At 37.1% G+C, this 22,748-nt stretch overlaps 1 protein-coding gene across 12 annotated transcripts in view; it reads right to left on the bottom strand.

Annotated features, from left to right (window-relative positions):
- Positions 1 to 10,750: 10,750 nt before the first annotated feature.
- Positions 10,751 to 22,748, bottom strand: part of G3BP2 (G3BP stress granule assembly factor 2) — a 78,990-nt gene continuing 66,992 nt past the window's right edge. For 6 of the 12 annotated variants that reach the window (XM_070263693.1, XM_070263692.1, XM_005608702.4 and 3 more), the window contains 6 exons: positions 22,139 to 22,319; positions 21,039 to 21,137; positions 16,542 to 16,644; positions 14,714 to 14,842; positions 14,032 to 14,150; positions 10,751 to 13,675 (listed from right to left, as the gene is read on the bottom strand). In XM_070263693.1, coding sequence (XP_070119794.1) covers positions 13,403 to 13,675; positions 14,032 to 14,150; positions 14,714 to 14,842; positions 16,542 to 16,644; positions 21,039 to 21,137; positions 22,139 to 22,319 — 904 coding nt within the window. In that variant the 3' untranslated portion in view covers positions 10,751 to 13,402. The remainder of the gene's footprint in view (positions 13,676 to 14,031; positions 14,151 to 14,713; positions 14,843 to 16,541; positions 16,645 to 21,038; positions 21,138 to 22,138; positions 22,320 to 22,748) is intronic. The other 6 variants (XM_070263698.1, XM_070263695.1, XM_070263697.1 and 3 more) reach the window with 1 other exon arrangement.

Genomic DNA, 22,748 nt, shown 5'->3' with positions numbered 1-22,748 from the left:
TTGTGAGTTTTGTTAGCATGAATTAATCTTCCAGTGCTTGACCACCTTGGTCAAAACTGCTTAAAATCTAGTCCCTGAACCTGTAGTGATGAGGACCAGACCTGGGACTTGGGTATAGAAAGAATATAATTCTTTGGTCAATCCAAGATGTAACTCTTAATGTGGCAATTAGCTCTATGCTTAGCTGTGACCGAGTTGGAGGGAGCCCAGCCCTGCTTTGTTACCTCTATAGGCTAGAAAAGAATGTAATAAACTACTTTTATAGGAGGGGCAGCTCCCCTTTTACAGTAGTCCCCCCTTATCCATAGGGGATGTGTCCCAAGACCCCCAGTGGATGCCTGAAACCACAGATAGTACCAAACCCTACATATACTATGTTTTTTCCTATACATAACAGATTTGAGGTGCAATAGCAAAACTAGCAAAAAATTTCTTTTTCCTTCTTCACAAATTCACGGATAGATTTGTTCTTAGCAACCTCCGCATATGATTTTTTTTTCTTTCCTTATTAGGTCAAGAACTTTCACCTTTTCACTTAAAGGAAGCACTTTACAGGTTGTCTTTGGCATCTCTGAATTGCCAGCATTACTACTCTGACACTTGGGGCCATTATTAAGTAAAATAAGGGTTACTTGAACACAACACCGTGATATTGAGACAGTTGATCTGATAACCGAGATGGCTACTAAGTGACTAACTGGCAGTTATCGTATACAATGTGGATACGCTGGACAAAGGGATGATTCACATCCCAGGCAGGACTGAGGACGGTGGCCCGAGATTTCATCATGCTACTCAGAATGGCTGCACAACTTAAAATTTATGAACTGTTTATTTCTGGAATTTGCCAATTAATATTTTCGGACCACAGTTGACTGCAGGTAACTGAAACTGTGTAAAGTGAAACCAGATAAGGAGGACTACAGTGTAAAGTGACAAATCCAGGTTTGTTGGGCCTGAAGCTTGAGAACAAGAATGCAAAAATATTTTACTTTTGCAACTTTACGAAAATATTCAAACATAAACATTTTAAAGGCCACTTTAAGCAAGAGGCCCTGAAGCTTAAATAACCTGTTTATATCCCACAGGGAACCAAAAGGATAAAGAATAAATATACTAGATGTGGTGAACAGGTAATGCTTGAGAAAACAATTTCAAAAAGAATTGAGTTTGAAAGCCAACTGTAAAGGATACATAAGGTGTTCAAGAATTACGTATCCTGGGTAAAGCCATTACATGTTTGCTGAAGAGGAGGTAGCATTAGGTAGAAGCAGGATTGAGTTACTGTTTCTTTTCTTTTTTAGGAAGATTAGCCCTGAGCTAACATCTGCCACCAATCCTCCCCTTTTTGCTGAGGAAGACTGGCCCTGAGCTAATGTCTGTGCCCATCTTCCTCTACTTTATATGTGGGATGCCTGCCACAGCATGGCTTAACAAGTAGTGTGTAGGTCTGCGCCCGGGATCCAAACCAGCGAACCGTGGGCCACTGAAGCAGAAAGTGTGAACTTAACCGCTGCACCACCAGGCAGCTCCTATTTTCTCTTTTTAAGCAGAGAAATCTTTGTAGAGAAAAACAACAGAGAGAGAGGCTTTAAAGAGGCAAGAAAAGGAATAATTAATGAAAAATCAAGAACAGGTAGTGAAGGTAATAAAGTATGAGAAGGGTTTACCCTTGAAGAGGTTTAGAGAAAAGAGGAAAAACTGAGAAAAGTGTAGGACAGACACATCAGCTGGCCTAGATCGTCTCAGAAAAATAACTTCATTTTTTTCAGAAAAAGATAATGGTGAGATTGAGGCTCAAGGATTTGAAAGCAGAAATTCTTTGAAATAGGTAGTATGAATCAAGTCATTTTGATATGAAAGGAATACAAAATAATAAAACATGCTCACTTGAGCCTGGACATCATGAATTTACAGGGAAACCAGCCGACTTGTTTCATAGGACTTGGCATCCCCAGGGGCAAGAATGGAGAAGATAGATGATATGTAAGCTACCTCTTAGAGAATTGTAGTGCAAGGAGATTAAATAAAGGAGTTAAGAAATCAAGGATGATTTATATAATGTTATAGACCAATGTTACCTCAATAAAAATTTTTCTTAAATAAGAGATTTTTTGAGATATATATATTGGAAGAAATCAAGGATGATAGAGAAAGCACCACTGAAATGGCTTGCCATGGGTTGCAGCTAGATAGGAAGACAAATTATGACAGAACTTAGTTAATAAACAGAAAATACAGAGGCACTGAGGGAGTGGAGGTCATTGCAGGCATGAAGGGTAAGTTTAATGGGAGGGAAATAGGAGGAAAAAAAGTCACTGTCAAAGAAAACAATTTGTGAATTTAAGATCTTGGAAATGGCACATGATGATGATGATCAAAGAGTAGAAAGTTTGGCTTTTCCTTTGGGTAGCTGAAGGTTAGCGAAAAATGTCATTGGAGTTGAGTTCAAAGAAACTTAAGGTGACAGTATGAAAAGTCATGAGCTTTTTGTGAAAAATCTTAACACGAACTACCCAAGTGGGACAACAGAAGAGGTTGACATTTTAATCACTAAAGAAAGTGAAAATGTTGTAAAAGTTTAAAGAAAACAGTTGTGCGAGTACATGAGATTAGCAACAAGACAGAGCTTGAGAAATGGCCAAGAAACCAAGATCAAGAGACCAAGGACCATATCAGAAATTCCACTCCTAGGTATATACCCAAGAAAAATGAAAACCTATGTTCACACAAAAAACCTGAACACAAATGTTCATAGTAGCATTGATATTCATAACAACCAGAAGGTGAAACTCAAATGTCTATCAACTTATTCAGCCATAAAAAGGAATGAAGTACTGATACATCCTACAACATGGATGAATCTTGAAAACATGTTAAGTGAAGGAAGCCAGACACAAAAAGCCACGTTATGATTCCCTTTATATAAAGTGTCCAGCATAGGCCAATCCACAGAGACAGAAAGTAAATTAGTGGTTACCAGGGACTGAGGGGGAGATGGGAATGAGGGACTACCAATGGGTATGGGGTTTCTTTTTAGGGTAATGAAAACGTTCTGGAATTAGATATTGGTGATGGTTACACAACTTTGTAAATATACTAAAAACCGCTGAATTGTACACTTTAAAAGGGTGAGTTTTATGTATGTGAATTATATCTCAATTTAAAAAGTAGACTACAGGAGGATAAGAAATAGCCTCCCCAGAAATCTTTTTCTTTTTTTAGCTTAGAATAGCCCAATTCTCTTCCTCACATTAGCAATCATCTCTGTTAAATGACTCTTGGCAACAATCATTCTCCACCTATCTTGATGTCACAAAACAATGTGCTTAGGTCAGTTTCTTTCCAAAAAAACACCTGTCACTTAGGTCCCATGAGATACTGATTAATCATGGGTTTTTGGCATCACTTCAATTGAGTCACCAAGTGAACAGAAGGGCCATAAAATCTTCAGACTTCTTTATTTTCAGTTTATTATAGAGCATGCAGCTATGAATATATTCCACCATTCTATTAAGAAAATGGACTGACTCACTTTGGAGTTCTGGTTCTTTGATGCAAGGACACTTGCCATAGAAGAGAGAATTCTGTTCTCAGCCAAGTAGTTGATTCAATGACCTCATTACTACATTTAAAAATGACTAACACAATTACATTTGGAAACCTAAAGTACAGTCTATCACTTATTTTGCCAAGTTCAACATACACTGTATTTTGATCTGCCAGTCATCAACACATCTAACCTATATATATCATAACACTGTGAACCTGGAAATCCATTTCTCAAATGTTAAAAATAATATATATTTGTTGCACTGGTAACATGCCTCTTTTTTTTTTTTTGAGGAAGCCTGGCCCTGAGCTAATATCCATGCCCGTCTTCCTCTACTTTATATGTGGGACTCCTGCCACAGTATGGCTTGACAAGTGGTGTGTAGGTCCGCACCCAGGATCCAAACTGGTGAACCCTGGGCCACCGAAGTGGAACATGCAAACTTAACTGCTGCGCCACCAGGCTGTCCCCTAAAGTCTGTCTTGATGTCCCATTTCCCTCTAGCCTCTACTCCATTCCTCTGTTCATCTTCATAGCAACACTACAGAAAAAAGTCTGTTCATCTCTTACCTCCAGCTGTCTCTCAGGCTTTCATCATTATCACATGACTGAAATAGTTCTTCCCAAAAGTCACTATGACCTACGTCCTGCCAAAGCCATCAGTGGCAGATTACTAGCTACTCACATAAGTTGGTTCCTTTTCCCTGTAGGTATGGCTTGTTTATTTTCTGCAAACTCCATTGTAGTTAGGGGTGGCCATGTGATTGAACTCAAGCCAATGGAAGATGGGATGTGTACCATTCCCAGTCCTGGCCCATAAAAATCTCTGCTCAGGAACCTCCATGTTCCTTTTCCCTTTCAGCTGGCTATAATGGAGATGAAGCCACACATTGAAGTTGGTAGAGCCTTCACTCATCTGTGTCCCTAAATGACTAAGTGAGGGAGGGTCAGACCACTGGCCTCTTCACCACCACTCTCCTATTTTTTAAATGAAGGTGGAAAAAAAACTATTGTGTTTGAGCCATTAGACATTTTGGGGTCTATTTACTATAGCAGTTAGCCCACCCTAATTCATTCACTACCTTATTTGACCTCTCAGCAGCAGTTGACACAACTGCCTATTCTTTCCTTCTGAAATAAACTCTTAAAACTGAGCTTTTGGGCAGGCCCTGTGGCGCAGCGGTTAAGTTCACACGTTCCAATTCAGCAGCCCAGGGTTCGCGGGTTCTGATCCCGGGTACGGACATAGCGCAGCTCAGTAAGCCATGCTGTGGTAGGCGTCCCACATATAAAGTAGAGGAAGCTGGGCATGGATGTTGGCTCTGGGCCAGTCTTCCCCAGCAAAAAGAGGACGATTGGCAGCAGATGTTAGCTCAGGGCTAATCTTCCTCAAAAAGCAAAACAAAACAAAACAAAACAACCCCTGAGCTTTCCATGACACCAATACTTGACATATATTGTCTCCCTCAGTTTTCTTTGCATGCTTCTATTGTACTACAATCCTAAATTTGGGAGTATCTAAGGCCTCAGTTACAGCCTCTTCTGTACATTCTCTTCCCAGGTGAGCTCATCTAATCCAATAGCTGCAAAGACCTATACTGACCACTCACAGCACTGAGCTCTCAGAATTCCGAAATCATACCACCTAACATTTCTTCTTGGACATCTAACTGGCATATGAAACTAAAAATGGCTAAAAAAGAACTGGTGATTTTCCCTCCACAATCCACTCGTGCTCCTCCATCTCAACAGAGTACTGCCTTCCACCCAATTTGCATTGAAATCCTAGGAGTCATCCTTGAATATTATCTTTCCCTCACATTCAAAGTTCAATCCACAATCACATCTTCTAAGTTCTAGCTCCAAAATTTCTTATTAGCTGACCGTTTGTCACCATCTTCACTGCTACAACCCTAATCCAAGCTACCACCTCCTCGTCTCTTCTTGACAGGCTCCTCAGTAATTCATGTCACATCACTTCCCTGTTCAGATCCCGACAATCCCAGTGTGAGAGTAAAATCCAAACTACAAGGCCAACCTCAATTTAGCTCTTCCCTCTTTTTTGTTGGTGAGGAAAATTGTCCCTGAGCTAATGTCTGTGCCAATCTTCCTCTATTTTGTATGCAGGATGCCACCACAGCATGGCTTGATGAGCAGTGTAGGTCCACACCTGGGATCCAAACCCAAGAACCCCGGGCTGCCAAAGTGGAGGGTGCGAACTTAACCACTATGCCACTGGGCCGGCCCCAGCTCTTCCCTACCTCTTGATATCATCTGCTTACTGTTATGGCCACACTGGCCTTATTGCCTTTGAATACACCAAGCTCCTCTCAAACACAGGGCCTCTGCACTGGTTCTTCCTTCTACTTGGTATGCTCTTCCTCCAGATCTTCTCAAGGCTACCTTCTCCTCATTTCTGATCTCAAATGTACTTCTCCACAGGCCTTTCATTACCACCCTCAGCAATGAGGAACAGCCCCATCTCCAGTCTCTATTACATTCCCTACTACTTCTACCCTCTATTAGCCACATGGTCTTAGAAAAGTAGCTAACCCTACTGGCCTGAGTTAACCCTTCTGTAAAATAAACAGTACTCCTCCTGATAGAGTCACTGTTACAATAAATGAGCTGTACTGTGCCCAGGACTAATCAGGACTGAAATTACTTCATTTGTTGCCTCTCTCCCTCAAAAAATACGAGTTTCCTGAGGGTAGGCCATACCTGCTGTATTGCTAGCCAGCACCTAGAAAGGTTCCGGGAACATGATAGATGCTAACAAATATTCACTGACTGCCATACAAGTCTTTCTCCCTTCTTTCACTTATGTTTAAGTGCCTGCTTTGACACATCACTCTAAGTCACTCCTGATAAGTCACCATCCATTAAAATGTCTCTCATATCTGTTTTCTATTCCAAAAGTCATTATCCTCATCACCATATGGCAGGCAGCCTTGTTTTTACCTCTCCAAACTTTATTTCACCTCTTTAAAAACAAAAGTTTAAAACTTTAATAGGGTTATCAGATTAAAAGATGTAATGTGTAAAATGACAAGCCACCAAAAATTCTTTTTCTCAGCTCAGAGACTCACAGTATTTTGACAGCTATTTGATTTCTGTTCCAAGTCTCTACTCTGCCTCATTACTTAACGCTGTGCTTCCCAAAAGCAGTTCTTGATTAAGGGATCCATAATTTTCCGCTGGCTAATGCGGAGGCTGCGATTTTACAATTTTCTAAAGTAAAGCCAGGATAAAAATGCAATGCACATTCAAAGTTTAAATTTCTGGTGTTTAAAATCCATTTTCTAAAATTAAATACCTCATCCTTCAAAGCAGATCAACACTTTTGGCTAACCTAGTATTTCAAATAATTTCATGCTAGTGTGACTACATCTTCTGAGCCTGTCTCTTTGGCTGTAAAACAGATAAGTACACTTAGCTTGCCTAAATATGAAATCAGATGTAAAGCGACCAGCAGTGTGATTCATAGTATATCCTCAAATATAGTCTAAAATTCATTTTAGAGATGAAAATGGGTATAAAGATAACTATTTTACTGGTTACACTATTTTAAAGTGTCTGCTTTTCATTGATTTGTATCTGCTAAATATTCAGAACTTGAGTCATTCTCAATTCAAGACGCCTCAATTCAGCTGCCAAAAAATAAATTCCATCTATTTCCCTCCCTCAGATGTAATACAGTCTTGAACCCCTACACCAGTGTCCTAGTTTTCCTGCTTCCATGCTTGTCCTCCTAACCATCTATCCTCTACATAGCATTATTATAACACTCTCATGCTTAATTTTCTTTAATGGCTTCCTATTACAATTAGGAAAAAAAAAACCCTCCTTACTCTGGCTTAGATTACATGGTCTAGTTCCTATATCCCCTCTACCCCACCTCTTACCATTTTGCCTTCCATCGTTGACCCAGCTCCACCTCTGCCAGCCTCTTCTCATTACCCTCCAAATTTTTCTAATTTTCCAATTAGCTGGTCCTTCTGGCTGGAGAGCTCCTATGTTCCATGTTAACTCCAGAATGGGTGACTGGGGAACACCTCTAAAGGTGCCACTCAGTTGCTTTTACCATCATCTTATTTTAATGATATGCCCAGCATTTACAACTACTCTTCTCCATTGTCAAGTAAAATAAGCTTGAGGAGACCACTGAACTTGGCGTACTCTCTCATACATCCTCAACGTGAAGAACAGTGTCTGGCACAGGTGCTCAATAAACACTTGATAAACATTGTTAAATGGTTTGTCTTCATTAAAACAATGTTTAATAGTATTATGGAAAACACACACATCAAGGTTTATTTATAGGCACCATCTATGGGTTAGATTATAGGAGTTCACTCTTCTGGATTATGTGCATTTTCCAGAATGTACACAGCAGGTATTTTTTATTCTGGTAAAATACACATAAACTTTAACATTTCCTATACTGTTTTTGAAATAGAAGACACAAGCCAAAAATGCAAACTCTCCTAGATAGCCTGATATTTTCAGGTCTACTTTACATCAAAACCCAAGAGGGTTTCACTAGCACTCCTGCCCCTACCATGAAAGCTTGTTTCTCCTCGTGTTTATTTCTCCAATCATGCAAGAGTGAAACTTCGAATTCTTCTTTGATATCAACTCTGCCTGTCACCAAGACCTGGCCAATTTTACCCCCATTAAGTCTTTCAAATTCTTCAGATTTCTAACACCACCACTCTAGTACACTCTGGTACAAGCTAGTACCACCACTCTATATCACAGCTCTTGACGGAAATACTGCAGCATCCTTTTACTTGTTTTATTCATTTCATTACTGAACTCCTTCCATTTGTTTACTCTGTAACCAGAGACACTGTAAAACATAATTACCTCTCCCCCACTTGCCAAAACCTTAGACTTCCCATTGCTCTTGGGATAAAGAGCAACCTCCTTAAGGCTAACAAGGTCCTTAATGGTCTGCCCTCAGCTACCTTCTTAAACATGTACGCACTCACTCTCTCCAGTTTCAGTCCTTTTTAACCTGAGAGCAGGGAATCTTGTTTAATTCACCACTTATCAACAGCACATAGAACAGTGTCTGGCACTGAGAAGCTCAACAGTTAATGAACTGAGTGAGCTGGTGGAAGTTAATCAAAATAACATGAACAAGTCTTCTTGCAGCCTGAAAAATGGATAGGAGGAGGGAGACAAAGAGAAAATATTGAGAACAGGTAAGACTTCAAACATTTCTAGGTTAAATAGGTCAGAAAAATAGAGATGTTCATTATTAGAGAGTCAGTTATACATAGTCACTTAGAAAGAGATCACACACTGTTTTGGACTTCTGAATTGTGAATTATCTAGAACTTCAAAAGGGGACATGGCAAAAAGGATTTTAAAAAAAGACGTTAGGAACACAGGATAGGTAGACAGCAGAAATGCAGTTGAGTCAAAAACAGTAACAGCGAATACTTGCTGAGGGCCCACTACATTGTTTTAGGTGCTTTATATATTAACTTCTTGTCATAATCACGCACCTCATTTTGCAAATGAGGAAACAGCAGCACAGAAAAAGGGTAACCACTGACGGTTGGAGTTCCATTCAAGCCCAGGCAGTTTCCAAAGCCCTCCTCTTGACCATTACATTGCATGAAATCTACTGAATGGACAGTATATTGAAGCTAAGGTAGTGCCTGGCCTCATTGGAACCACCCAGAGAAAGTTTGTGGGGAAAGAAGAGACTGAAGACAAAAGTACGGGAGAGGTTATGAGGGGATCAGAGCACGTACAGAAAAGAGAAGCAGTTATAAGAATACTATTAATGCCACATAAGTGAAAGCATTCCAAGTCAGCAACCAGCTTTATCAAAACTGAGAAATCAGAGACAAAATGATCACTTAATTTGGAAACTAATAGAATAGTAATATTTCTGTAAATCTTTAATTCAGCATTTATAGTATTTTGCCCGGTATTTATTTGGTAATGCTATAAACAGACTTTGTTCCCTGTTAATTCTGAAGCACGTTAAACATAATGTGTATATATATCTACATAAACAGATTTGAAGATTGCAGTCTCTATTTGTCAAAATCACCCAGAAACTTGATTACTTAGGAATTACCTGACTTAATGATAAGTGATTTTAAACAATTATTCTTTATATGAACCTACTGAGATCTATCACAAAGGGAAACTTCTTTGACAATGTAATAGATTATTTGTCCAGTAATTTTAAATAATTTAGAACTGTGGCATCAAATTGATTAAAACAGTCTATTACTAAATAATCAGAAAAGTCAGGAACACAGAACGAAAAAAAAATCAAGGGTCTTTAGTCATCTGTAGTTAAAATATAAACTATAATGAACAAGTTGTCCTAATTTAAAGGGAAAATATGAACATCTACCCGCTAAATTTTCATTCACTTGCTACAAAGACTATATTACATACCATAATGGACATGAAGAATCTTGTGTGGCTAAAATTTTCAAATATTTTGGTCCATAAAAATTTCCTAGACCAAATAATTGGCTCCTTCAAATTTATTTGTGTTCAATACAGTGTGGCATATACATTTTATCCCTCTAAAAAATGTTTTTTCACAGCCAGAGTTATGCACAAATTTGTAAAGACTGATTTAAGGAATCTCCATAAACAGTATTACGAATATATCAGGAAAAAGTGATTTATACCATCCCCTTTAATGAAGGAAGTCTCAAGTTCTGAAATTATATATGCCTTAGCACTTCATTATATATTCATAAATATGACTACATGATTATTTCTCCTTTAATATTCTTTTAGAGCTTGATAAATATGTTCCAATTTCTGAATGGGTCATGTCCATAACTTCAGACAACCTCAATCTTCCTATCCCCTTTCTCCTTTCCTTCTGAGATGAGGTAGCAATCCTTTGGAAAACTCAACTTTTAAAAAAATAAATGTTTACTAGCCTGCTTTAGATCATTCTCACCTTCCTTACTATTTATTACCCTGTTCTAACATTCTTTAACTTGTATACCAGCTATCTAACTGAACTGGAATGGATCTGAAACAATGTTCAAGTCTTAATTAAATGTTTTACTTTTTCATACATTAATGACAAGCAGATGGTTATAGAACAATTCCTTATTTTTACTTAGGTTGTATGAAATGCAATTGGGAGAAAATATTTTGGAACACAAACTTATAGATTAAATTAGGGACATAGATATAAAATGCTGCAGACATCAGTAGTTTATTGTTTGTTTAGTCCAAACACATTCAAAATGGAAACTCAAAGAATACTTTCCACCTGAAACAATTAAACTAGATTCTACTAGCATATAATGCTTAACACATTACAGCAATAAAGATGGTAATCCATTGTCTTCTATACCTACTAAAGCCAAGATGGTAAAGCCAATTTGGTTGCAATAGTGTCATTAGGATAGAACATTACCATCAAAAAAAAAAAAAAAAAAATCAGCAAATAACAGTAACGGTAGATGAATATTTTTACTCTGGTTCACTGAAAAGGGGACAAAATGTTAAAAGTCCACAGTACTGCAGGTGAACAATCACCATGTAAACTTCTCCATGTGATGTTTTTTAATGTCTTATTCATGGTATGTAAAGACTGAAGCTGAATGGCTCTTCTGCTCTAATTTTCTATTACACTTAACATTTGTCATTGCTTTTGGTGCCAGAACAGTTTTCATGGGCGGCAGGGCAATATGTTGGACTGGAAATTCTCTCTATATATAAAATGGGAAGGAGAAAGAAATAAAGGAGGGAAAATATGCTATAAAAAACAAAACACTGACAATAATAAATCACTTATTTGAAAGTAGTTTGAATAAAGGCTTCAAAACTGCAAAGTAATTTTCTGGTAAGAACTTCAAGTACTATACATCAGAAAGTGTAAAAGTGTTTCAAACAGGAAAAAAAAAATTCTTAAGCCCCCCAAAATGGAAACTGAGAAATCTGTGTCCCCAAAATATATGCAATAGTGCAAGACTTTTCCTCAAACATGGAAGACCTCATTCAAGAACCAAAAAAGGACAGATTTAATTTTACTTATATTGCCCAGTACATGAAAAACAGAATATGTGCATCATTTGCTAGTTTACTAAATAGCAAACAGTTCCACAATTCAGAAGCAGTCTGCTACTATGTCAAGTGCATTTTTTGTTTGTTTTTACTACGATAGAATGGAGAAGTCTTCCATGCTAACAAGCAGCTTTAAGTGGTCACACTTATTTACCCCACTCCTAGCCTGAAACATCAGAAACTGGCATGTACTGAATGCTCCAGGAATAAAATTGGATATCCTTTGTCATACTTGCGGTTTACTGGAACTTGCTATAAAGACAGACAATCCAGCAGCTACAAACTTTGCTCACAGAATTGTTTAAGAGATTCATGTAAAAATAAAAGATGTCGTCCCAGACTTAAATTCAGAGCCACTCGGGTGCTGACATCAGTTCAAGAATTGTGCAAAACGAATGACAGTTCCCTGCCCCCCAAATAGAAAATGCAAACACTTAAGAGCTGCTGTTCTTTTCTCTGAAAATTGCAGTATCCTCACTTCCAGGTTTACTTGCCTTTACAGACTCTGACTGCTTTTAAAATGTTACTAAAAACGTACACCAAGTTGACTGACTTTTCCAAGCACCTCTGAAGTGATAACACTTCAACGTTCACATTCATGCTAAGAGAAAAGTCAACAAGAGATTTACTCAAAAAACTGACTTCCTCTTTCTCTCTCCCTCCCAAACACACAAGACTCCGTCCCACAAGGAACACAAAGTTGTTAACTGAAGAACAAGATAAATAATATGCTAGTCAATTTTACCGATTTTAAAGATACTGCAATTTTTATGCACTTCAATGATTTTTCAACATTTTGCAGCTGTTTGGCTTTGCAGCACAGCAATTCATACACTATACTGTACAAAATTACCAGCAAGACTGGAATGATGTATTAATAGAAGGCACCATCATGCTTATTACATTACCAGAGAACAAAAATACAGTAAAGACAATTTTCACTGTACACAGCTTAAAGAAAGGAAAAAGGGGAGGAGGAGTGTGTTGAGCAGCCAGCCATCCCTGTACTGTAGAGGGGCAGGTAGAAAAACCTTAGATATGGAGCTACTAAATCTGGTCTAATATTCAAGACCATAGCATCTGAAGTTCTGATTTTTGTTATTTAGTTCATAACTAAATGATTTCCTTCTGGAATATACTTGTAGTCTTGTTAAGGTTTATGTGTATACACGCTGGTCACAGCAAGCAGATAAAATGCCCTCATCATTTCACAAACTATTCTCTACCGGAAAAAAAGATGAAAGATTTTTTTCCCCTGTTGCCTCTTGTTGCAGATGTCAATATTAATGAGTTCAGAGTACCCATTAGTGCATTTTGATGAGTGCGTAACAAGTTTCTGTTGGTTTGGATTTTTGGGGGGAGCCAAGAAAAAAGGCAAGATTCTCCAATTGCACAAATTGCACTATTTGTGTTTCCAACATTAACAGGCAGAAACAGTAACACTTAAACAAAATGTGCAGCAGAGGATTTTTTGACTCATAGGACCTGAATTCAGTTGGGCATGTCCTTTTAAGTTCATTTTGCTGTAGACAGTTTAAGATATGGTCATTTCTCAGTCCTCAATTCTCCAAGTCTAGATTTATAAATTAACAATGTGAATCCTGTTGTGAAAATGGGGAAATAATGTCCACCTCAATTTAACTGGTAACCAAAAGATGCTTTTCACATCAAAGAAATGATCAAAAAGGCTGTGTCACATTCCAAAGCCAAAAAAAATTAACAAGAATGCAAACACGATGAATAATGTACCACTGCCGAGACTTTGCCAACAGTGGAGCTTCAGCGACGCTGTCCTGTGAAGCGGCCTTCCATTTGCCCGGTTCCTCTTCCAGAGCCAAGTTTCTGTGCCATGCCACCTCTTGGAGGAGGTCCTCTTCCATCCCGGTCACGCATCATTCCACCACCCACTATTCCACGTGGACCTCCAGGACCTCGATCATTGCGCCTAATATCCCTGCGATCATCACCACCACCTCTGGTTTCTCGCTCTCTTGCAGCTCTTGTTTTTTTCTCTTCCACATTTAAACGTACTTCCCCTCGAAACATAATTGGCTTTAAAAGTGGAGAGAGAGATTTACACCGGCAGATTAGACAGCAATAATAATATATTACCTTGCATACATTAAGAAGTATGAAAATCCTAAGAAACAGAAAAAACTTTCATGCAATTCTTAATATGCAATCTACTCCAACCTTCTTTACCAGAATAAATAAATTTAAAATGATCTGCATCTCAGACTTTAATACTACTAACAAATCTTTATTCTTTGCATAAATACCATTTCATAGTGAACTATTTTTATCTTTACCATTTAAAAAAGGTTTTCTACGGTTTTAAAATGCACCAAATTACTATTATATGCAACAAGAATAATAAAGTCTTGAATTATGTTCTTTGAATCACTTACTTTTGCAATTAAGATTCTCTGAACTGGTTCAGAGTCATCAAAAACCACAAAACCAAAATTTGGAAGCTTTCCCCCAACACCCTTGGTATTGATGCGAAGTTCCACAACGTTTCCAAAACCTGTGAAAACATACATTACACCAAGGTTAAATATTTTAACAGAATACTTTGTGGCTTTAATTGTTCAGGATAAATAACCTTAATTTCCTTGATCCATTTCAAAATAAAAGTTGCAAGCTGCTACATCCAGTGACAACGAAGATACATTCACTCATATAGGTTGTTCATCTAAGATGCTAACAACTAGCCTATCTGCTTGTTTTGTTACCCTTCTGCAGCTTTATCTGTCGTTTCAGAGGAAAGTCAGGGCATAGTTTTAGAAAGACAGGATATTTTCTATTTCTGACTTGTATTTGCCAAATGAATCCCATCTCCAAATTTAAGACCTATTCATCCAGCTTTCTTCTAACCTCTACAAAACCAGGCCAGTCAACACTAAGCACAGTCCCTAGGAAACATCTGATATAGCCTTCTACTCCCTTCTGGTCAATTAAGGTGACTGGTACCTGAAGACATACACAGTATATAGAGAGAAACGTTAAAAAAAATTCTAGTTACTCTATGAAAAAAAGCTCTATTCTCCTCCTGCTTAATTTTACAACAAAGCAAAATAAATCACGTACTCATGAAGAACTCTTTCAGTTCATTTTCATCAATATCATGTGGCAAGTTACCGACAAAAAGTTGATGACTGTCTGGATAGCGAATTATTCTACGGTTGTCAGATTCATTCTGTTCAATATCTCCTCTGCCTAAGAAAGGAATAAAGCAGCTATTAAAGTTGACATCATCATATAAAAACTAGTTTAAAGCAATAAAGGTAAAAATCACTTAATACTGATACTCCTGTTTTAGTTTAATAAGATAGCAAGCTCCTTGAACAGAGGTAGAAGTGCCTAATATTAGTTCATTAGTTAGAAAACAATATGATCCCAAAGTGTAGAAAGAGGGTACTGACTAGACTGCTAGGTCCCTTCTTCCAGATCTACTGGTCTGATTATATGAAAGTCAAATATTAGTGGTACAAGAATTCCTCCTTAAACCAAACTCTCGCCGTCTACCCAGGAACCAAACGCATCTCAGATAGAGTGCTATTTTTGTACTAAATATTTGTTTAGTACTTTTTTGGGAAGACTGACCCAGTGCTAACATCTGTTGCCAACCTTCTTCTTTCTCCCCCTCCCCAAAGCCCCAGTACACAGTTGCAGGTCATTCCCGTTCTTCTATGTGGGATGCCGCCACAGCATGGCTTGACGAGCGGTGTGTAGGTCTGCATCCAGGATCTAAACTGGCAAACCCTGGGCTGCTGAAGCAGAGCGTGCCAACTTAACCACTTGGCCATGGGGTAAGCCCCTGTTTAGTATTTTGAAATTCACAAATTATTAAATCTTTGGTTGTACGAAATAAAAGGCCTAAGTAAATTTAATAGTAATAATATCTCACTTGTATAGCCTTTCTACATAATAGGGTGCTCACATACATCGATATAAAATATTATTTGATCCTCCCAATAATGTAAATAAGACAGCAAGGCATATAAGTAAGGTGTCACACAAGAAAAATCTGTGTAGGGGCCAGCCTGGTGGCACAGTGGTTAAGTTCACACATTCCACTTCGGCAGCCCAGGGTTTGCCGGTTTGGATCCTGGGTGCAGACATGGCACCACCTGGCAAGCCATGCTGTGGTAGGCACCCCACATATAAAGCAGAGGAAGATGGGCACAGATGTTAGCTCAGGGCCAGTCTTCCTCAAAAAAAAAGGAAAGAAAGAAAAGAAAAAGAAAATATGTGTAGTAACTGAACAGCGTTAAGAGAAGCTCATAATTTAAGGGTCTCATTCAAGATCATAAACTCAGTTATTGGCAGAGCTAGGATGAACCCCAGTACCCATGACTTCTGGTTTAGTAACATATCACTTATTTCACTTTTGTGGGAAAAATTACATTTTCTAAATTTGATGTATACTATCTCCTACCTCCTCCCAAAAGCAATCTGAATATACTTCCAGAATTCAAACAAATGCTACAACATATTAGCTAACAATGTAAACAACTCAAAAATCATGGCAACTTACTTAACACCTAACACAATCAAAATAAAAAGAATCAGGGTGTGCTTATTGTTTATCTGTGAAGAGATAAGAGGGCTAAGTAAGAGAGTAGGTTATTGGCAGCTGGGTTTTGAATTCTTAGAATCAGTGACAATAACCAAATAAAATTTGTCTCAAAATTCTCCTACACCTTCAAAATACTTGTCTCTATGGCATGTCAACTAATATCCCCTAAAAGTTAGTTGTTTTGCCCCAGACTATATTTTAGCAGGTTAAACTTTTAAGAAATTTGGTACTAAAACAGTCTGTGTATAAAACACATTATAGTTTGGTTTTTCTTTTAAATAATTCAGTCTTTTCTAACTCTTCAAGCGTTAAAGGTTACAGAGGGGACTCACTCACCTGGTCTTGGTCCTCTGGGAGGGAAACCAGGTCGTTCTCTAGGTCGTTGTTCACGAACACGAGGTGGCTGAGACTGAACTTCTGGTTTAGCTTCAACTCTCGGCTAAAATACAAGCGAAAAGACACCTTATAAAGAAACACATTCCACAGGAGAAAAACCAACTAAAGCAACTACCAACAAGCTACTAGCAGGCATGGTCCTACTTTTAAGTTTATAATGTTTTTAACATAATATCCTATGTATGTGAAAAATAAATTTTTATAAAGATATTCTGTACCAATCTAGGACTGTAGGGTAAGTTTTGTTTTCCCACTCAAGGCTATATAACTCACAAAAAGCTGCTTTATACAAGCACATTTTTTCAATAAAATTACATCCACATTGAGATGGCCTAAAAGGTACTGCTGGAAAAATGCAAGATGAGCCACTCCATGTAAATACATATACAAAATAAAAAGCCACCTTTATCTTATAAAGACAAGACTGTATGACACATACTTTCTATCTAGCTTGCTGCCCTTCAAAAGTAATATTGCTCAGCAATATCTTCTAAACTCTACCCCATAAATACATCTTAAAAATCATTATTTTGATAGTGCAAGACATACAATTTAGCTTACTCTACCACCTAAAAATACCTTTAAGTTAAAATGCACATAAAAAACCATGATAGGAATGAGTATATATCATCTCAAATAGTCAGAAGTCCTTGAGCTCCCTATTGTTCTTCTTTAAGGGAAAGATGTGCATTTATTTAAGAACTGACCCCAATAATTCTCCTTAACTGCTTCTTGCAGGATAGTGGGGGGAGTAACAGGACATATTAAGATGTCTTCCAAAAGTTTATGCTAACTGCTGAATTAAACACATAAAATTACAGTAACTATTTTTAAAACAAAACAATCTGCACCAGCCATTACCTTTTCCTTAATACAATGGCATTTTCAGTATTCCCAACCTCTTCAGGCTGTCCATTGCCCAAATATTTATGGTCCAAGGAAGAAACAAAATACATGCACCTTCAAAGGATGCTGAAACACTCAGCAGGATATGAAGAACATGTCCTCAAATCAGAAAGCTAGTAATGTCAGTCTTGTCTTAATGGCTGATCATCTCTGAGGACCTCAGTCCAGGCAGTAGCTCAAACTCTTTCATCATTTAGATAATTGAGATATTATAATTTGCAAAGACAAATTTTGATACAAAGAGTTACAATCCTTTCAAAAATGACAATTCATTATAAATGATTTTACCCACTGTAACTAAAAGGTACATTAATTCCTATGCTAGCAGTTTTTAACAGATATGCCTGTCTCTTCCCAAACTGTCTTCTTCCATGTGGAGTTCCCATTTTCCTCAAGATGAAGTTGCTTCCTATGTTCTAGAATTTTGCTAGTTAAAGAATATAAAAATTTTAAGCCTCTTCAGTTTTTCCATTTATATGTTATTTATTCCTATAAGGACTATATCTTAATTCATTTCTATACCACCCAAAGAACCAGGCACAGTGTCAACAGAGATGTTCAGTAATTATTGCTTCATTTAAAATTAAATCACATTTCTAGTTCTCTAACCAAAAACACGTAGAAGAATGTTCTACGCCTGACAAAAGGACCTAAGTTACAGCCCTGACACCAATGCTATCTGTATTTGGAGTTTTAACACTACATGATAATTTGACCCAAAATGTGATGCCTGAAAAAGGCAGGTATGTAGAAATTTCAACTAAGGGGGCCTAAAAACACAACTTACTTCACTAGTATTACAAAACAGAATTAAAGAATAGATGTACTTTAACAAAGTTTGATGAAGCTAGTGTATATAGGAAATTAACATAAACAGCCATTGTACCTTTTAATTTAAAAATCTTAGAAAAGCCTCATTCAATCCAAACGTTATCAAAGAACTTGAGATGCCATGGCGGACTGATTCAAATTCTTTTCAAAACAGATTACAGACACAAAAATAACTACAAGTGGCAAAATAGAAAAGTTCTTCACTATCATTAAAGGACTTAAAACGAAAAAAAAATTAAATAATTTACAACATCTTACAAATAATTCATACACTGATTTAGTAACCTTTTAGTAGATGATACCAATGTAATAAAAATGACCAAAAATATAATATTCCTTTCAGTAACTGATTAATATACGTCAACTAAGCCAGCTGTGCACTCATAATTCTTCAGGTGCAATTTCATGATTGAAACTATTTACTCCAATGAGACAAAATGGCTAATATACCACATTGAGGCCTTCAAATTAATTCTATGCAACAGAAAGTATGCTCAACGTGACAAATCCCAGAAACGAAGATCAAACAGAATATGAAATAAAAATAAAACCATCAAATCAAGTCAACATGGCAGATAAAACCACAATTAATAAAGTCCTTCAACTGAACATAAGCTACTGGATAAACTAATCAATTTCCAGACACAATCTTTTCACCAAGAAATTAACTTACTTACTTCTAAACTAATGCCTACTAATACTCTAGAAATTAGACTTATTTCTCCTATTAATAATCTATGCTAGAAGTGTTAAGAAAATGGATACTACACCAAAGTCAACGAAATGAAATTGAAATGTTTATTAAATCAAGTGGGGAAATGATGAATCCATTCTAAATACAGCCTAAAGAGACGAGAAAGTTCTTTTAAAGTTTACATTATAAACATTTGAAAATTTTGTTTTAATAAGGGTGTGGGCTGGGAAAGACAATCTAGTCTCCTACAACTGAAAACCATAACTTCAAAAATTTTTTTTAAAAGTTTGTTTTTTCCTGAGCAAGAGATTAGGATTTAATGTAACGTAATTTAGAAATGCCTTAAACATAGTAGTATTCTTCTTTAATGTAAACAGAGACACATTCCCCTCCAGAGGGCTAAAGAAACCTACGGGTTTGCATGAGTCACATATGGATTCTGGTGTCTAATTGCACAAATTCCAAGTCCAGCCCTACTACTTACATAGCTGTCTGCCCTACTACTTAAATAGCTGTCCGACCTTAGGTGAGGTACTCTAGGCCTCCATGAACCTATCTGTGAAATGGGAATAATGATAGTAACCACCCTCACACAGTGGTTGTGAGGATTATATGAGAATGAATATCAAGTGCTTTACACAATGCCTGGCACATACTGAAGTCATAATAAGCATTAGCTATTTTAACTTTTTAACTTATTTATTTTTTTTGAGGAAGATTAGCCCTGAGCTAACATCCATGTCCATCTTCCTCTACTTTATATATATGTGGGATGCCTGCCACAGCATGGCTTGCCAAGCAGTGCCATGTCCGCACCTGGGATCTGAACCTGCGAACCCCGGGCTGCCAAAGCGGAACATGTGCACTTAACCACTGCGCCAGTGGGCCAGCCCTAATATTTTAACTAGCAGTCAGTTTAAAATAAATGTAGACAACTCTGTGAAATGAACTAACAGTCCAAAGGATTCCAAATGTAAATGTAATAAGAAATCAAGCATTTCAAAAGAAAATCCAGAAGTCACTTATGAGGTCTTCAGACGGGCTGAATTAATCAATATTTAGCAAATTAATTCGCTTCATTAAGACAGAATTCTGGTTTGTAATGTGAGGTAATCATTCAACATTTCCTCAATATCTAACTGAAAAAAACAGGTATCATGAGGCCACGTATCTTACTATTATGTAGCTGATAATGTGTACCAACACCAGAAAAACTATCATAATTACTACCCATGTTTAAAACCTAAAAGTTTCACTGTTTAGAGCATATAAGAGGTGTATACAGATAATTTTATGTGCACTAAAAATTTTAAACATAAATTTTCTAATGAAGTTTGATGCAAAATACAGGGGAAAAAATTAGACACCCTTTAACTATGCCTATAAATTTAGAGTTTAGTTAATTCTCAATTATATCTAATAAACATATTAGGTAGCCAGTGTCCTATTTTCAATGTTTTTGAAAGCTCTGAAATGGGTAAGATGACAAACAGACAAAAAGCAGAATACTAGAATGACCAGTTAAGGCGAACACTACAGTCATAAGTTGGTACAGGCTTCAATTAAACAGTGTGAACCACTTATAGACTGAGAGCTAAGGCAGTGTATGTTTTAAAGCTTTGTATTTTTTTAAATCAATGATTCTTTATAACGCCACACTACTTTGTGCCTTTCCAAATTAGTTCCCTAAGGTGTTTTTGCTAAATAAAATTTCTAACTTTTCAAAAAAGAACATTTTTTTTTGTTATTTTAAGAAGCCTTTTAAATGACAGTTATATATTGGTGAAACCAACTTAATCTGTATTCCACACACCCAAACCCCAAATACCACCTATGTAGATGATGAATGGAGATTTGGCACTTAAAATGTGTGTAGTGACATTTAATACCATTTTCTTGGTATATTTAAATCCATAATTTCTGATTGACTCATTTAAAAAAGTTTAAAGATAAAGCAATTGGCAATGTAACAAGGATACAATCCAATGTGTTCACAGATTGGTTACCTGTGAGACTGGTGCTTTAACATGGGGTGGAATTCCAGAGGAAGAAACAGTACCACTAGGAGGCAGGTTTTTACTGGTCACTGAAGCCCAGGAGAAAGCCTGCAGGAAATGCAACAAACCTAGACTACTAATCACGGAAAACCACCAACATTCCTATAGGGAAACTTCCAAATATATATATTCTTTTCATTTCTAAACTATTGCTCTACATTAGAGGACTCCTAAAAGAAAGGCACACACACACATGCCAGTCTGTGTGCCAACTTTCAAAATCTCATTAGGCAAGATTGTTTGACTCTTTCATCTGAACTACTAAATAAATCCACGAGCTTTATGCTCTAAGTAGATGAGCAAGTGGCAAACAAAACCACTAACAACTACACATGCTAGAAAACTAAGAGCCTAATAGAACCAATTTCTTTCCCCCTTTGGGGGAAACTGGGTGTGTGATGGTGTTAAGGGGAGAGGGGAAGGATAGGAAAGAAGAGAGAACTAGCTGGAAACTTTAACAGACATTCACAAATTGAACAAGGAAATCTCCTCCTCTCACTACTCAAATACACTTTAACCTTCTACTTTACAGAAAGATAAAAGATGTTTTAGGTAGGCTTAAATGATACACTATGGGTGTCACTCATCTTTCCAAGATAGTTTAATTGGTGTAGCAAGGAAACTGTTTCCATTTAAACCAGAAATAACAGGTATCTGTTCTTTTAATACAAGGCCAACTTGCTTAAGTTGGGAAATTGCATGACTCCTGTTGCATCTGTGTGCAGAGGACTCAATACAAAATGAAAGAGCAACTCAGTTTTATACATGGACTCGAATAATTTCACATAAGATACTAAACACCGCATACAGACAAGGATTTACCTTAAATTTCACTCTTAGGGGTATTTTCTTTGTGTGTGTGTGGGGGAGGGAATACAATGAAATTCCTCAGGATTACAAAAAACCCCACAGCTTCTTCCATATACATAAAAAAAGCATAGTTTACTATATTAAACAATTGAATATAACAGAACAAAGATCATGCTTCATTAATGGCACCAAATATTAAAGTGTGGTGTTACAGGTCTAAAGAGTTCCTCTGATCTAACCTTTGGTGGTTCTTGTGGCAGAGAAACAGGTTCAGCTGGAGGAGGAGAAGTAGACTTTTCCTCTAATTCTTCTAAGTTCTTCTCCTCCACTTGTGGTTTCAACTCTTCAGTCTTTGTTTCAGATTCTGGCTCAGGTTCAGGTTCATGAGAGGATTCTTCTAAAGGCTCCTCTATGCCATTACTACAATAAAGTATTTTGTTCATTTTTCAGTATGAGCGAAATGATCAGTTCAAATAAAATTCAGTACTTCTCTAATCCAACAGGCATAACTAGTAACAAGCTATTTTGAAGCCAAGTCCAATAAGAACTAGAAGGCAGAAGGGAATAATACTCTCACGAAGCAGCATTTCCTTAAGCCCACAATTTTAAAACTGGAACACTAAAAATGTTTACTTTATTACTAACTATAAACAAGCTTCATATTTATAAAAATAAAATATTCACTCTCTATGTTGTCCCAAACACTTTGCATTATTCACTAAGTGATTACTGTCTTGGGCCAAACCATGTCCAATTTTTGAATAAAACAATTCTTTCCAAATTTCTTGGATATACACAGTAAGTACTCAAACACTGGCCTGATAGGTAGCTTTATCAAAAATTTACTTC

Source organism: Equus caballus, chromosome 3 (genome assembly GCF_041296265.1).
Source record: "Equus caballus isolate H_3958 breed thoroughbred chromosome 3, TB-T2T, whole genome shotgun sequence".
Lineage (NCBI taxonomy): Eukaryota > Metazoa > Chordata > Mammalia > Perissodactyla > Equidae > Equus > Equus caballus.
Note: the sequence above shows the minus strand (reverse complement) of the source record. Positions and strands in the feature narration are given on the sequence as shown.